The 17,167-nt window shown below is 46.1% G+C and overlaps 1 protein-coding gene across 1 annotated transcript in view; it reads right to left on the bottom strand.

Moving 5' to 3' along the window:
- Window positions 1–17,167, bottom strand: part of LOC144606551 (sodium-dependent serotonin transporter-like) — a 57,977-nt gene that overhangs the window by 30,138 nt on the left and 10,672 nt on the right. The window contains exons 3-4 of the mRNA XM_078422806.1: window positions 14,027–14,161; window positions 3,069–3,288 (exon numbers count right to left, since the gene is read on the bottom strand). Coding sequence (XP_078278932.1) covers window positions 3,069–3,288; window positions 14,027–14,161 — 355 coding nt within the window. The remainder of the gene's footprint in view (window positions 1–3,068; window positions 3,289–14,026; window positions 14,162–17,167) is intronic.

Genomic DNA, 17,167 nt, shown 5'->3' with positions numbered 1-17,167 from the left:
TCTGTCAGGTTACAAGAATACTTTCAATTGCAAATTTAAACCCCAACGCCTCATTTTAGTTTAGTTTAGTTTAGAGATACACCATGGAAACTGGCCCATCAGCCCACTAAGGCCAAACCGACCAGCAATCCCCGTACATTCACACTATCTACACACGAGGGACAATTTATACCAAGCCAATTAATCTACAAACCGGTACGCCTTTGGAGTGTTGGAGGAAACCAAAGATCTTTGAGAAAACCCACGCAGGTCTCAGGGAGAACGTATAAACTCCATACAGACAAGCACAGTGTAATACTATAATTAGGGTGACACGGTGGCACAGCGGGAGAGTTGCTGCCTTACAGCGCTAGGGATGCAGGTTAAATGGCTTCGGTAAAATTGTAAATTGTCCCTAGTGTGTAAGATAGTGTTAGTGTGTGGGGAACGCTGTTCGGCAGAGACTCGGTGGACCGAAGGGTCTGTTTCTGTGCTATATTTGTATATCTAAAGTCTGAAGAATTCAGAAATATAACAAAAATGAGAGAATACTGAAAATACTCAGGTCAGTTGTAGGATCAGGATTTGTAAGGAGGTGAGGTGGAACTTCTTTAGTCAGAGGGTAGTTAATCTGTGGAACACATTGCCACACGGGGCTGTGGAGGTCAAGTCAGTGGATAGTTTAAGGCAGAGATAGATAAATTCTTGATTAGAACGGTTGTCAAGGGTTATGGGGAGAAGGCGGGAGAATGGATTAGGAGGCAGAGATCAGCCATGATTGAATGGCGGCGTAGACTCCAAGGGCCGAAGGGCCTAATTCTACTGCTATAACTTGTGAACTTGCAAACTTGTGAATTAAGCTATTTGGCCCATCAAGTCTACTCCGCCATTCAATCATGGCTGAGCTATCTCTCCCTCCGAGCGTTATTCTCCTGCCTTCTCCCCATAACCCTTGGCACCCGTTCTAATCAAGAATCTATCTTTCTCTGCCTTAAAAATACCCATTGAATACATCCATATTGTTCCTTGTTGTTGGTGTCTATGAATGATCGTCATCCTATACGATCTGTACAAGCTGGTTAAGGGCCTGACTGCCTAGTTTAATTAATAGGTTTTAGGTTTAAACATTTAGTAATATTTCTGTCATATTAAAAATTTGAAAGTTTAGTCCTTAACTTTTATGAGGTGACACTATACAGTGGTGCAGCGGTAGAGTTGTTGTACTTTACAGACCCAGGATTGGAGCCTGACTACGGGTGCTTTATGTACAGAATTTGTACGTTCTTCCCCCGCGTGGGTTTTCTCCGGGTGCTCCGGTTTCTCCCCGCACTCCAAAGGCGTACAGGTTTGCAGGTGAATTGCACGGCGGTGAGTGTACAAACTCGACAATGTCCTCAGGGGGGAAAGAGTAACATTGGAAAGAGACAAGTTGAGAGTGGGGACATGTGGAGTGGACCTGTTTAGAGATGTACGCTAAACGCAGTCAGGTGGGATTAGTACAGGTGGGACATGATGGTCGGCGTGTGCAAAATAGGGCCAAAGGACCAGGCATTTTGGCAGAGAACAGTTTAACATTCACAAGACGGTAAACAGAATAATCACCTTAACGAGCTTTCACAATCTGCATTTAGTCACACAGCGGTACAGCACACAAACAAGCACCAAGATAGACACTAAATGCTGGAATAACTAAGCGGGTCAGGCAGCCTCTGTGGAGAACATGGATAGGTGACGTTTCACAGAGTGCTGGAGTAACTCAGCGAGTCAGGCAGCATCTCTGGAGAACATGGTTAGGTGATGTTTCAGGTCAGACTTTTCTTCAGATTGACTATTTCAAGGTGACAAGGGAAAAAATGTAATCGGAATCTAAGGGGTAGCTTTTTCACACAAAGGCTGGTAGATGTGTGGAATGAGCTATCGGAGGAGGTAGTTGAAGCAGGGACTAGCCCAACGTTTATGAAACAGATATACGGGTACATAGATAGGACAAGTTTCGAGGGATATTGACCAAACGCGGGCAGGTGGGACTAGTGACTCTAAGACTCCAAAGAAAATAGGTGACATTTCGGATTGAGATCCTTCTTCAGACTGACAGACTCACATAGAAACAGGCCCTTCGGCCCACCTTGTCCATGCTGACCAAGTTAGCATACTGGGCTAGTCTCATTTGCCTGCATTTGGCCCATATCCCTCTAAACCCTTCCTATCCGTATATCTGTCCGAATGTCTTTTTAAAGTAGTCATTATATCTGTTTCTATAGCTTCCTCTGGCATCTCGTTCCAGATACGGACTACCCTCTGAATGAAAAGGTTGCCCTGAAGTCTCTCTAAAATCTCTCCCTTCTCACCTTAAGCCTGTGCCCTGTAGTTTTAGAATCCTCTACCTTGGGGAAAACTGTGAGTGATCACATATCCATGCCCCTCATGATATTGTACAACTCAATAAGGTTACCCCTCAGCCTCCTACACTCCAAAAACAGTCCCAGCCTGTCCAACCTCTCCCTATTTCAGTTTCAATAATACTGAATGAGAAAGTATTAAGTCTGCCTCCTAGGATGCGACACGGTGGTGCAGCCGTACAGTTGCCTTCTTACAGCGCCAGAGACCCAGGTTCCATCCGGGTTCCGAAGATCTCGGAGAAAACCCAGGAAGGTCATGGGGAGAACGTACAAACTCCGTACAGACAGCACCCGTATACACGGTCGAACCCGGGTCTCTGGTGCTGCAAGCGCTGTCAGGCAGCGTCTCTACCGCTGCGCCACGTTCTTCGTATGCTAACACCAATAATAAACCAAGACCAATAAACTGTTGTAACTGTTGGCACTGCCTCCAATCACACAATGATTTCTCCAGAGTGTTGTGTATCTGTGGAATTCTCTGCTACAGAAGGGAGTGGAGGCCAATTCTCTGGATGTGTTCATGAGAGAGTTGGATATAGCTCAAAGCCAGCAGAATCAAGCGATATGGGGAGAAAGCAGGAACGGGGTACTGACTTTGGATCAGCCATGATCATATTGAATGGCGGTGCTGGCTCGAATGGCCTGCTCCTGCACCTATTTTCTATGTTTCTAACACTTGCGTGCACTTACGCAAAAAATTCCTCAGCTGGTGAGACGGAGAACTCGGTCCAGGTGGCGTTACCCTTGTGGAAGTAGTTGGTGCAGTTGCCGGTGTTCCACTCGTTCTTGCAGGAAGTCCAGGGAGGCACGGAATTGAATGATGAATAGAGGTAGAACAGAGCCCAGGAGATAATGGTGTTGTAGTAAAAGGAAACATACAGATCTATTATACAGATTGCATATCCAATTCCTGCAGGAAATCAAAAAGTTTTTTTAAAAATCAAGCTATTTTATTGCAGAAGGAACAAGCAGTCCGCCCAGACCAACCTGATCACCCGGTTGCCAAACACTTTAAAATTCTCCTTCCCATTCCCACACTGACCTTTCTTTCTGTCCTTGGCCTCCTCCATTGTCAGAGTGAGGCCAAACGTAAATTGGAGAAACAGCATATTTCGCTTGGGCAGCTTACAACCCAGTGGTATGAATATTCATTTCTCTAACTTCAAGTAACCCCTGCACCCTCTATCTCCGTCACTCCCCCACCTTAGTCGTTGTACTAGTTTCACTGTGGTCCTGGTGAGTCTCATTGTCTGTAACTCGTTTTCATCTAGCCCACAGCTAACAATGGCCTATTTCATTTACTGTACATTTTTACATATCTTTCATTCATTGTTCTATATCTCTTGATATCTCTGTCTATATCTCTCGTTTCCCTTGACTCTCAGTCTGAAGAAGGGTCTCGACCCGAAACATCATCTATTCCTTCTCTCCATAGATGCTGTCTGACCCGCTGAGTTTCTCCAGCCTTTTGTGTCTGTCTTCGGTTTAAACCAGAACCTGCAGTTCCTTCCTACACAAGCATCAAATATTGACACAGAGGAATCTTGGTGTCCAAGTCCAGAACTCCCCGAGAATGGCAACACACATGTAGATAGAGTGGTAAAGAATTCTGTTCTGGTTGCTCTATTACAGGAAGGATGTGAAGGCTCTGGAAAGGGTGCAGAGGAGGTTTACCAGAATGACGTGTAGCAAGGAACTGCAGATGCTGGTCTAAACTGAAGATAGACACAAAAAGCTGGAGTAACTCAGTGGGACAGGCAGCATTTCTGGAGAGAAGGAATGGGTGACGTTTCAGGTCGAGAACCTTCTTTAGTTTCGACCCGAAACGTCACCCATTCCTTCTCTCCAGAGATGCTGCCTGTCCCACTGAGTTACGCCAGCATTTTGTGTCTTTCTTTACCAGAATGATGCCTGGGTTAAGGGTAGGAAAAAAAAAACTGCAGATGCTGGTTTAAATCAAAGGTAGACACAAAATGCTGGATTATCTTAGCGGGTCAGGCAGCATATCAGGAGAGAAGGAATGGGTGATGTTTCGGGTCGAGAAGTCACCCATTCCTTCGCTCCTGAGATGCTGCCTGACCCGCTGAGTTACTCCAGCATTTTGTGTCTACCCTGGGTTGTGGGGGTATTAGCTAGAGAGAGAGAGGCTGGACACACTTGGATTGTTTTCTCTGGATTGTTGCAGGCTGCAGGGAGACCTGATAGAAGTATATAAACTTCTGGAAGCATAGATAGGGTAGACGGTCAGATCTTTATCCAAGGGCAAAAACATCAGATGCGAGAGGGCATAGCTTTCAGGTGATAGGGACGATGTTTAAAGGAGCAAGTTTTGTTTTGCTTTTATACAGAGGTTGGTGGGTGCCTGCAACACTTAGTTTAGTATAGGTGCAAGGTAGAGCCAGTAAAGTCCAATCACAGATAGTCCACTGTTTTGCATTGAAGTAGATAGTAGTTCAGCACTGCCCTCCAGATGTGATAGGATGATTCAATTGCCTGACAACAGCTGTTTTCCTGAATATTGTTTTCTTGAATATAAAGAACTTCTGCAAAATTCATATACGATACGATAGAACTTCATTTATCCCAGGAGGGAAATTGATCTGCCAACAGTCATAAAAACACAAAATACATGAAACATTAAATTAAAGTGACGAGTGGAAAGGATTGGGGATGTGCAAGGGTTGGGGAGGGGGGGAGTCAGTCTACCCCACGACAGAAGGGGGAGGAGTTGTACAGTTTGATAGCCACAGGGAAGAAGGATCTCCTGTGGCATTCTGTCCAGCATCTTGATGGAACCAGTCTGTTGCTGAAGGTGCTCCTCTGGTTGACCAGTGTGTCATGGAGGGGGTGAGCTGTATTGTCCAAGATGCTCCATAAGTTTGAGGAGTATCCTCCCCTCCAAGACCACCTCCCATGAATCCATCTTCGCCCCCAGGACAGAGCCAACCTTCCTGATGAGCTTGTCAATCCTGTGGGTGTCTGTGATTAACAAACTCATCAGGAAGGCTGGTTCCGTCCATCCCAATATATCCCAACATTTCCCAATGAATTCTAAAAAAAATTACTTTCTGAATCACTGGAAAAATTCAACACAGTGAGAAGTGTTAGTGACAATATTGCCCAACCAGCATATGAGTTCAGCTATTGCTTGTGGGCGGGGCATGCCTTACTGCTGCTGCTTTTGATCTTCCCACTTTGGAAAACATTCTGCACTAATAATAGGCAGTTTCAGCAGTGGGAAGACAGTGCCCCGAGCATCCTTTGATGGGGGCTCCACGTTATAATAGGTTAGCTGCACATCCCACGAGTAATAAAATCCAGATGTCACACCATGCAATAGTTTGTTCTTTTACGGTGAGAAGGGCAAAGTTTAAAAGGAGAGATGCGGGGCAGGTCTTCTTGTTTTACAGAGAGTGGAGAGTGCCTGGTGGCGCAGCGGTAGAGTTGCTGCCTCACAGTGCTAGAGACCCGGGTTCGCTACTGACTACGGGTGCTGTCTGTATGGAGTTTGTACGTTCTCCTTGTGACTGCGCAGGTTTTTTCCGGGTGCTCCAGTTTCCTCCCACACTCCAAAGACGTGCAGGTTTGTAGGTTAATAGGCTTCTGTAAAAATTGTCCCTAATGCGTGTAGGATAGAACTAATGTACTGGGTGACCGCTGGTTTGCATGGACGTGGTGGGCTGAAGGGCCTGTTTCAGCTCTGTATCTCTAAAATTTCAACCAAGAACCTGGTGATTTTAAACTCTGACTTTTAGATTATCACTGTGTAATCGTAGCTTATTTGGAGTGATCCCTTGAGAGAGGGATCTCATTAAAATCAACCCAATAATGAAAGTCCTACATAGAATGGACGTGGAAAGGATGTTTCTTGTAGCAGAGTCTGTGACATGACCGGGAAGTAATGGGGCATCGAAGCAAAGGTGAAATGTTCTTCAAAGAATGCAGGCAGGTGGGACAAGGTGCGGAAAACAATCTGGCTCTGAATCCTTCCAAGACAAAAGAACTCATAATAGACTTCCGAAGACACAATATGGGCTACACACCACTGCATATCAGCGGGGTTTGTGTGGAAAGGGTCCCTGCCTTCAAGTTCCTGGGCACGCATATTGCTGAGGATCTCTCCTGGACCACAAACACCATAGCGGCAGTCAAAAAGGCACAGCAGCGGCTCTACTTTCTGAGGATCCTCAGGAAGAACAACCTGCAAGAGCAGCTGCTAGTGACTTTCTACCGTTGCACCATCGAGAGTGTGCTGACGCACTGTATTTCTATGTGGTACACCAGCAGCTCAGAGGCAAACAAGAAAGCCCTTCAGAGGGTCATCAACTCTGCAAAGAAAATCATTGGTTGCCCACTGCCCTCTCTAGAGGAACTTTACTCCCTCCGCTGCCTCAGCAGAGCAGCCAACATCCTGAGGGATCCTTCCCACCCTGGTCATCAGCTGCTCCAACTGCTGCCCTCTGGTAGACGGTTCAGGTCCATTACATCACGGACTAATAGACTCAAGAACAGTTTCTACCCCAGCGTCATACGTGAGCTGAACACTGCCAGACACTCACATAAAACTGAAGGGAAGGAACGGAACTGATCGGAACACTGTCAGTTACTTGTCAGAAAACATAAGCCTCAATTTAATACAAGTTTACATTCTACTGCACTTATATTGTTAACATTTGCTAAACTTATTACATGTTACAACCGACCGCACCTTATATTTAATTACATTATTATTTTTTTTTTTTAAACGGCACTTGCAATATGTTAGCTCTCATTGCTGTGCAATAACTTGCTGTCTTGATTGCACTGTACACTGCCTCGACCGTATTGTAATTGTTTTGTCTATATTGTATTAGAGGTCAGTTTGTTTAATTCAGTAGATTAGGTTTAGCTTGTTATGGATAAAGGTTTATCCTTTGTACTGTCTGCTGTGTGTGATTGCATCATCTGGACTGCTTTAATTTCGCCGTACTTTGTGTAGTGACAATAAAGGTTTTTTACAAATTTTACAAATTTTACAAAGTGTAGATGGGCCGTGTTGGCAGGTGTGGGCAAGTTGGGCCAAAGGGCCTGTTTCCACATTGTATCACTCCATGACAATGATCGTTTACAAGGATGTTGCCAGGACTCGAAGGCCTGAGCTATAGGGAGAGCTTGAGCAGACGAGGACTCTATTCCTTGGAGCACAGGAAGATGAGGGGTGATCTTATAGAGGTGTATAAAACCATGAGGAATAGATCTGGGAGATGCACAGAGTCTCTTGTCTTTTGTAGTGGCATCGGGAACCAGAGGTCATAGGTTTAAGGTGAGGGGGAAATATTTAATAAGATTCTGAGGGGTACGTTTTCACTCAAAGGGTTGAGGATGTATGGAATGTTGTGATACTACCTGCCTCAACTACCTCCTCCGGCAGGTCAGTTCAATAGACAATAGACAATAGATGCAGGAGTAGGCCATTCAGCCCTTCGAGCCAGCACCGCCATTCAATGCGATCATGGCTGATCACTCTCAATCAGTACCCCGTTCCTGCCTTCTCCCCATACCCCCTCACTCCGCTATCCTTAAGAGCTCTATCCAGCTCTCTCTTGAAAGCATCCAACGAACTGGCCTCCACTGCCTTCTGAGGCAGAGAATTCCACACCTTCACCACTCTCTGACTGAAAAAGTTCTTCCTCATCTCCGTTCTAAATGGCCTACCCCTTATTCTTAAAATGTGGCCCCTTGTTCTGGACTCCCCCAACATTGGGAACATGTTTCATGCCTCTAATGTGTCCAATCCCCTAATTATCTTATATGTTTCAATAAGATCCCCCCTCATCCTTCTAAATTCCAGTGTATACAAGCCCAATCGCTCCAGCCTTTCAACATACGACAGTCCCGCCATTCCGGGAATTAACCTAGTGAACCTACGCTGCACGCCCTCCATAGCAAGAATATCCTTCCTCAAATTTGGAGACCAAAACTGCACACAGTATTCCAGGTGCGGTCTCACCAGGGCCCGGTACAACTGTAGAAGGACCTCTTTGCTCCTATACTCGACTCCTCTTGTTACGAAGGCCAACATTCCATTGGCTTTCTTCACTGCCTGCTGTACCTGCATGCTTCCTTTCATTGACTGATGCACTAGGACACCCAGATCTCGTTGAACTCCCCCTCCTCCTAACTTGACACCATTCAGATAATAATCTGCCTTTCTATTCTTACTTCCAAAGTGAATAACCTCACACTTATCTACATTAAACTGCATCTGCCATGTATCCGCCCACTCACACAACCTGTCCAAGTCACCCTGCAGCCTTATTGCATCTTCCTCACAATTCACACTACCCCCCAGCGTAGTATCATCTGCAAATTTGCTAATGGTACTTTTAATCCCTTCGTCTAAGTCATTAATGTATATTGTAAATAGCTGGGGTCCCAGCACCGAACCTTGCGGTACCCCACTGGTCACTGCCTGCCATTCCGAAAGGGCCCCATTTAGCCCCACTCTTTGCTTTCTGTCTGTCAACCAATTTTCTATCCATGTCAGTACCTTACCCCCAATACCATGTGCCCTAATTTTGCCCACTAATCTCCTATGTGGGACCTTGTCGAAGGCTTTCTGAAAGTCGAGGTACACCACATCCACTGACTCTCCCCTGTCAATTTTCCTAGTTACATCCTCAAAAAATTCCAGTAGATTTGTCAAGCATGATTTCCTCTTCGTAAATCCATGCTGACTCGGAATGATCCCGTTACTGCTATCCAAATGCTCAGCAATTTCGTCTTTTATAATTGACTCCAGCATCTTCCCCACCACTGATGTCAGACTAACTGGTCTATAATTACCCGTTTTCTCTCTCCCTCCTTTCTTAAAAAGTGGGATAACATTTGCTATCCTCCAATCCACAGGAACTGATCCTGAATCTATAGAACATTGAAAAATGATCTCCAATGCTTCCACTATTTCTAGAGCCACCTCCTTAAGTACCCTGGGATGCAGACCATCAGGCCTTGGGGATTTATCAGCCTTCAGTCCCATCAGTCTACCCAAAACCATTTCCTGCCTAATGTGGATTTCCTTCAGTTCCTCCATCACCCTAGGTTCTCCGGCCCCTAGAACATTTGGGAGATTGTGTGTATCTTCCTCAGTGAAGACAGATCCAAAGTAACGGTTTAACTCGTCTGCCATTTCTTTGTTCCCCATAATAAATTCCCCTGTTTCTGTCAAGGGACCCACATTTGCCTTGACCATTTTTTTCCTCTTCACGTACCTAAAAAAACTTTTGCTATCCTCCTTTATATTATTGGCTAGTTTACCCTCGTACCTCATCTTTTCTCCCCGTATTGCCTTTTTAGTTAACTTTTGTTGCTCTTTAAAAGAGTCCCAATCCTCTGTCTTCCCACTCTTCTTTGCTATGTTATACTTCCTCTCCTTAATTTTTATGCTGTCCCTGACTTCCCTTGTCAGCCACAGGTGTCTCTTACTCCCCTTAGAGTCTTTCCACCTCTTTGGAATAAATTGATCCTGCAACCTCTGCATTATTCCCAGGAATACCTGCCATTGCTGTTCTACCATCTTCCCTGCTAGGGCCTCCTTCCAGTCAATTTTGGCCAGCTCCCGCCTCATGCCTCTGTAATCCCCTTTGCTATACTGTAATACTGACACTTCTGATTTTCCCTTCTGCCTTTCCATTTGCAGAGTAAAACTTATCATGTTGTGATCACTGCCTCCTAATGGCTCTTTTACCTCTAGTCCCCTTATCAGATCAGGATCATTACACAACACTAAATCCAGAATTGCCTTCTCCCTGGTAGGCTCCAGTACAAGCTGTTCTAAGAATCCATCTCGAAGGCACTCTACAAACTCTCTTTCCTGGGGTCCATTTCCAACCTTATTTTCCCAGTCTACCTGCATGTTGAAATCTCCCACAACCACCGTAGCATTACATTTTTGACACGCCAATTTTATCTCCTGATTCAACTTGCACCCTATGTCGAGGCTACTGTTTGGGGGCCTATAGATAACTCCCATTAGGGTCTTTTTACCTTTACAATTTCTCATTTCTATCCATACTGATTCAACATCTCCTGATTCTATGTCACCCCTTGCAAGGGAATGAATATCATTCCTTACCATCAGAGCAACCCCACCCCCTCTGCCCACCTGTCTGTCTTTTCTATACGTTGTGTACCCCTGAATATTCAGTTCCCAGCCCTGGTCCTCTTGTAGCCATGTCTCAGTGATCCCTACAACATCATACTTGCCCATGACTAACTGAGCCTCAAGCTCATCCACTTTATTTTTTATACTACGCGCATTTAAGTACAACACTTTAACTTCTGTATTCACCTCCCCTCTCACATCGGTCACAATTGGCCCTGCCCCTCTAGAACTTCTGTTCCCATTCTTCCGAGAGTCTTTTGCAATATCTCCTGTATTCCCTTTTTTTTACCTCATCTTCATATTCACAATTTGTCAACCCCTCCCCCCCCCACTACTTAGTTTAAAGCCACAGGTGTCACACTAGCAAACCTGCCTGCCAGAATGTTTGTCCCCCTGCTGTTAAGATGTAACCCGTCCCTTTTGTACAAGTCACCCCTAGCCCAGAAGAGATCCCAGTGGTCCAGAAATCTAAATCCTTGCTCTCTGCAACAGCCCCTCAGCCATAAATTCATACCCTCTATCTCTCTGTTCCTGGCCTCACCAGCACGAGGTACCGGTAGCAGTCCAGAGATAACCACCTTCGACGTCCTACTTCTCAGTGTTTTTCCCAACTCTCTAAACTCCCGCTGTAGCACCTCCTTCCTCTTCTGCCCGACGTCATTCGTGCCCACATGCACAACGTCTTCAGGTTGATCGCCTTCCCTCACTAGGATTTTCTGAAGCCGGTCCGTGATGTGTTGAACCCTGGCACCAGAGAGGCAACAGACCATCCTCAAGTCCCTCCTGCTGCCACAGAATCTTCTGTCCGTCCCTCGGACGATGGAGTCACCGACCACTACGGTTCTTCCTGACTTCGGTCTCCCCTGTCGAGTATCCTTGCCAACAGGTCCGCCACTCGGACTGGAAACGTCTTCTGCCCCGACAGTTCCCAAGAGGGTATACCTATTTGCAATAGGCACAGCCACTGGGGTCTCCTGTAGTCCTCGTCCACTCCCCCCTGAAACAGTCTCCCACCTTCGCTCGACCTGGACCCTTGGCGTGACAGCCTCACAATAGGTCCTGTCGAGGAAACTCTCGCATTCCCGGATGGCCCTGAGGTCATCCAACTGCCTCTCCAACTTCACCACACGTCCCTTCAGGAGCTGCACCTGGACACAGTTCTTGCAGGTGTAGCTCCCAGAAGCTCCAGCGACGTCCCTGTCTTCCCACATCCTGCAGGAAACACACTGCACCAACTTTTCCGCCATTACCTTCAGTTTCGTTTAGTTTATTGTACGTGCACCGAAGTACAGTGAAAAGCTTTTGTTGCATGCTAACCAGTCAGCAGAAAAACAATACATGATTACACTGCGAATGGCTCGATTGTAATCATGTTTTGTCTTTCCGCTGACTGGATAGCAGGCAACTAAAGCTTTTCATTGTACCTCGGTACACGTGACTATAAACTAAACTGAACTAAACAGCTGCTGGAGGAGGTAGTTGAGGCTGGGACTTTCGCAATGTTTAAGATGCAGTTAGACAGGTGCATGGATAGGACAGGTTTGGAGGAATATGGGCCAAACGCAGGCAGGTGGGACTTGTGTAGATGAGATATGTTGGCTGAAGGGCCTATTTCCACGCTATATCACTATGACTAAGAGAAAAGAAGGAAACAGTGGGCTTCATAAGATTATACGTGATAGGAGTAGAATTAGGCCATTCGGCCCATCATCCACTCCGCCATTCAATCATGGCTGATCCATCTCTCCCTCCTAACCCCATTCTCCTGCCTTCTCCCCTTAACCCGACACCTGTAATAATCAATAATCTATTGTAAGATTTGAGAAGTTTTCCCTCATTCTGAAAGCAACACAATACCAAAAAGCTGCAGTTTGGACATTTTAAACGGGAGACTGGGGCTGATAGCGGAGAAAGGCTGCGGTCAGATTAACAAAGGATGTCACAATCCGTGGGTCCTAAAATGGCCGCAGGACCTCGTGACCAGCCACAAAAGGTAAAAACCTTACATCCCAGTCTCTAGGTTTTCTGCAAAGCCATGGCCAGAACAAAGGATGGGTATTGGCCATGCAGAAACCCACGAAACCAGGTCGGAGTCCAGACACTGGGGCGCTGACATCAGCATACTCACAATGCCCCAAGCCGACCTAAACAGTTCATCTCAGTGAGGGGGCACAATAGCCCATAGAAAACTACCTGGTAGGTGATGGGAAACCAGTTAACACCCATCACCTCACAATGAAATCCCAATTTACACCGTCTGGCCATCCCCGGTATCCCCGAACATAAGGCCGATCAGAAGAAAACCTCATACATATCTTTTGAACAAAGAGATTCCAAGATCTGGCGGGAGATAGGACGGGTCAGAAACAGTATAACTGGCCACTACTTTGGGTGAAAAAGTTAAGACGGACAGGAGGCAAGAAGCGCAGAGAAAACCGGGTTCGAAGTCAACTGAAGTCAAGAAGAAAGTCGGAAAGAAGAACGGATGCAAGAGAGAGGAACAGGCACGCAACTCGAAAAGAAATACTGCAAAAACCGAACAGCCAGTAACCCCAGTAATAACCCCATGGTGAGCATGCACTTCAAATCCTACATATCCTGGACATAGTTTAGTGTAGAGAGGAGGGTGGTTGTGAGTAAACGTTGGGTGTGTATTAAAATATGGGTTGGTCAAGGTTGCGATGCGTCGTGCGTTCCCCATCTGACAGTCGTGTATGTGTCTTGCAGAACTGTGTTTAAGAATTCATAAGTAAAAGGGTATTCGTGTATATGTTTTGTGGAACTGTGTGTGTTTCAAGAATTCAGCGAAGAAGGTATTCGGATATATGTCTCGTGGAACTGTGTGCTTTTAAGTTTTCAGCGAAAAGGGTATTCGGGTATATGTCTTGTGAACTGTGCGTTTTGTGATTAATAAATAAAAGATATTCATGTATTCGGTATGTGCATTATAGATATGTCTTATAGAACTGTATAATAAGTATTCATGGACAATAGTCCCAAGTGCTGAATAAAAGCCTTTTTTTTAATTTAAACCCTGGTTTTAAAATCTGGTCTGGTTGAATTTTTTCTGCACTATAAGAGCTCCTGCATCTGAGCCCAGTGTCTAGAACCGTAAGGGGTGAGTGGGTCGAACCACTCACGGGGAACCAGTGTGCACGGCCTGGTCAAGAGATCAGAGCAAGGCACGGGGACCTTAGGTCGGGCGAAAGCTCGGCGCAGAAACCCCTTACACTATCTATCTCTTCCTTAAATATATCCATTGACTTGGCCTCCACAGCCTTCTGTGGGAAAGAATTCTACAGATTAACCACCTTCTGACTAAAGAAGTTTTTCCTCATCTCCTTCCGAAAGGAATGTCCTTTAATTGTGAGGCTGTGCCCTGTAGTCCTACACTCTCCCAAGAGAGGAATAATTCTCTCCACATCCACTCTATCCAAGCCTATCAACATACCGTATGTTTCGAAGAGGTCTCCCCTCATTCTTCTAAACTCCAGTGAAAGCTTACCTTTGAAGAGCGGGCATACCTTTGCCCAGATGGAGATGACTCCGGTCATGTGGTACTGCCCTAGTGCCAATTCCATGTAAAAGAGAGGGATGCCACCAAATATCGCCAACAGAATGTAGGGCAGTAGGAAGGCCCCTGCAGTTCAGGACAGATGAAAACAACATCAGTAGCACAATCGGCGCAGCAGTAGAGTTGCTGCCTCACAGCGCCAGAGGCCCAGGTTCAATCCTGACTACAGGTGCTGTCTGTACAGAGTTTGTAAGTTCTCCTCGTGACCGCATTGGTTTTCTCTGGGCGCTCCGGTTTCCTCCCACACTCCAAAGGCGTGCATGTTTGTAGGTTAATTCACTTGGTATAATTGTGAATTGTCTCTAGTGTGTGTAGTGTAGGAACCATTTGTGCTTAAATTAGTTACTGTCATTGTATTATGGCTATGTTTAATATTTCTAGTTTCTGTCTTTTTTGCATGCTGGTGGGTGTGATTTGATACGTAATGGGGAGTGTCCACATCTGGGGAGATTAGCGTAGCCACGGAGATTGTGGGTCAGTTTAGACTCGGAGGATGGTTTACCACCACGACCACACGGTAACGACTACACAATCTTTACTGTATTGTTTGAAGAAGAAACAGTTGATAAGAAAGAAAAGCTATGACTTACTCTTTTGATTTGTGCTACTTTAATAAAGACCAATTAATCATTTTTGTTATCTCAGAGTGCGGTGTGCGCGTAAGCTATACCTCCACCACATCCCCGAGAAATAATGGCTATCAAAGTTGGACTTACAGAAGGTATAGAAACTGCCATTACATGTAGGATAGTGCTAGTGTACAAGGATCGCTGGTCGGCGTGGACTCGGTGGGCCATAGGGCCTGTTTCCACGCTGTATCTCTAAACTAAACTAAGATCCTAATTACCTCCCTTTTCTTGAAAGCTTTGGGAAAGCGTTTCACTGTAGCTCGGTGCACGTAACAAAAAACTGACACTTCTCCCCTCTCCCATCGGGCAAAACGTACAGAAGTGTGAAAACGCTCACCTCCAGATTCAGGAACAATTTCCTCCCAGCTGTTATCAGGCAACTGAACCATGGTACCACAACCAGAGAGCAGTCCTGAACCATTATCTACGTCATTGGAGATCTTTGATCAGACTTTACTGGCTTTATCTTGCACTAAATGTTATTCACACTATTCCCATTATCATGTATCTGTGCACGGCTTAATTGTAATCATGTATTGTCTTTCTGCTGACTGGTTAGCACACAAAAAAACTCTTCACTGTACCTCAGTACACGTGACAATAAACGAATGATTGATAACTGTGGGTGCTCTCTGTACGGAGTTTGTACGTTCTCCCCCGCGTGGGTATTCTCCGGGTGCTCCGGTTTACTCTCCAAAGACATACAGGTTTGTAGGTTTATTGGCTTCGGTAAAATTGTAAATTGTTCTTAGTGTGTAGGATAGTGTTAGTGTACAGGGTGATGGCTGGTTGGCACAGACTTTGTGGGCTGAAGGGCCTATTTCCGAGGACTCTCTCTCTAAAGTTTAAAGTTTCAACCCAAGAACCTGATTTTAAACTCTGACGTTTAGATAAAGAACTACTATCTACTCTCCTTCTCTCCCGAGATGCTGCCTGACCTGCTGAGTTACTCCAGCATTTTGTGAATAAATCGATTTGTACCAGCATCTGCAGTTATTTTCTTATACTATCTACTGCTTGGGTGACCCTTGGACTATGCTTGATTGGACTTTACTGGCTTTACCTTGAACTATACGTTATTCCCTTGTACTGTATTGTAAATGTACTGTTGTGGCGGATCAGGCGAAAGGGGTCCTCCGGTTCTTGGGGGGGGTCCTGTGGCGGATCAGGCCACTCCTTGGGTCAGCCCCCGTTGTTACGTGACGGACAGGCGAAAGGGGTTAAAAGCCAGGCCAAGGGAAGGCGTATCTTATCCCTAGGAGAACTACGCTGTGGGCAGGAGCTCACAGCCTAATAAAAGAATCTAACTAAACACTGCCTGGCGTCTTGCCTTTTCTCTGGCCTCCGCCAGGCCACTACATTGTAATACATTGTAAATACACCGTACTCTGTAAATAGCTCGATTGTAATCATGTATAGTCTTTCCGCTGACTGGATACCACGCAACAAAAGCTTTTCACTGTACCTTGGTACACGTGACAATAAACTAAACTCAACTAAACTGAATATTGTGTAAATAGACACAAAATGCTGGAGTAACTCAGTGGGACAGGCAGCATCTCTGGAGAGAAGGAATAGTGACATTTCGGGTCAAAATCTCGTGTAATCACTGCTTATTTTGGGGGATCTCAATGGGAGTGGGAGGGGATCTCATTGAAGCCTTCAAGATAATGAAAGACGTGAATAGATTGGACGTGGAAAGGATATTTCCAGTAGTGGGAGGGAGAGTCTAGGACCAGAAGGAAATGCCTCAGAATAAAAGGACATATCAAAGATAGGCACAACATTGGAGTAACTCAGCGGGCCAGGTAGCATATCTGGAGAACATGGATCGGTGACGTTTCACAGAGTGCTGGAGTAACTCAGCGGGTCAGGCAGCATCTCAGGAGAACATGGATAGGTGACAAATAATAATAATATATTCCTTTATTCGTCCCACACCGGGGAAATTTACAAATGTGCTCCTTCCCCCTGTCGGAAGGACCGGCGCCCGTCCTGGCGTGCCCCACGCATGATCTTCCTCCTGTGGTGCAGTGTGGCGGCAGAGGGTCAAACAAGATGGGCGTGGCCGCTGTTCGCCACCGCTGCCAAAGAGATTCTCACCCAACGGGTCCACGGCTCGCTCTGGCCGACGCGATGGCTGCACGGGGCCGAGGTGAGTGGGTCCCTCTCCCCTTTCCTGTCCCCCCTCGCCCACCCACAGCCCCGGAGGACACTCCCCGGCCGCCAATGGGTCCACAGATCGTCACTTGGGGGAGGGTTGCCGGGCCCGCAGGAGAGGCTTGCACCCAACGCGGGTTGCCGCGCCCGCAGGAGAGGTTTGCATGGAGGGTTGCCGGGCCCGCAGGAGAGATTTGAAAATCACTTTTTAAATTTTAATGCTTACGTAAGATGGCCGCCGATCACTTTTTAAACTTTAATTCTGACGTAAGATGGCCGCTGC

The sequence above is a fragment of the Rhinoraja longicauda genome, chromosome 26 (assembly GCF_053455715.1).
Source record: "Rhinoraja longicauda isolate Sanriku21f chromosome 26, sRhiLon1.1, whole genome shotgun sequence".
NCBI classification, from domain to species: Eukaryota; Metazoa; Chordata; class Chondrichthyes; order Rajiformes; family Arhynchobatidae; genus Rhinoraja; species Rhinoraja longicauda.
Note: the sequence above shows the minus strand (reverse complement) of the source record. Positions and strands in the feature narration are given on the sequence as shown.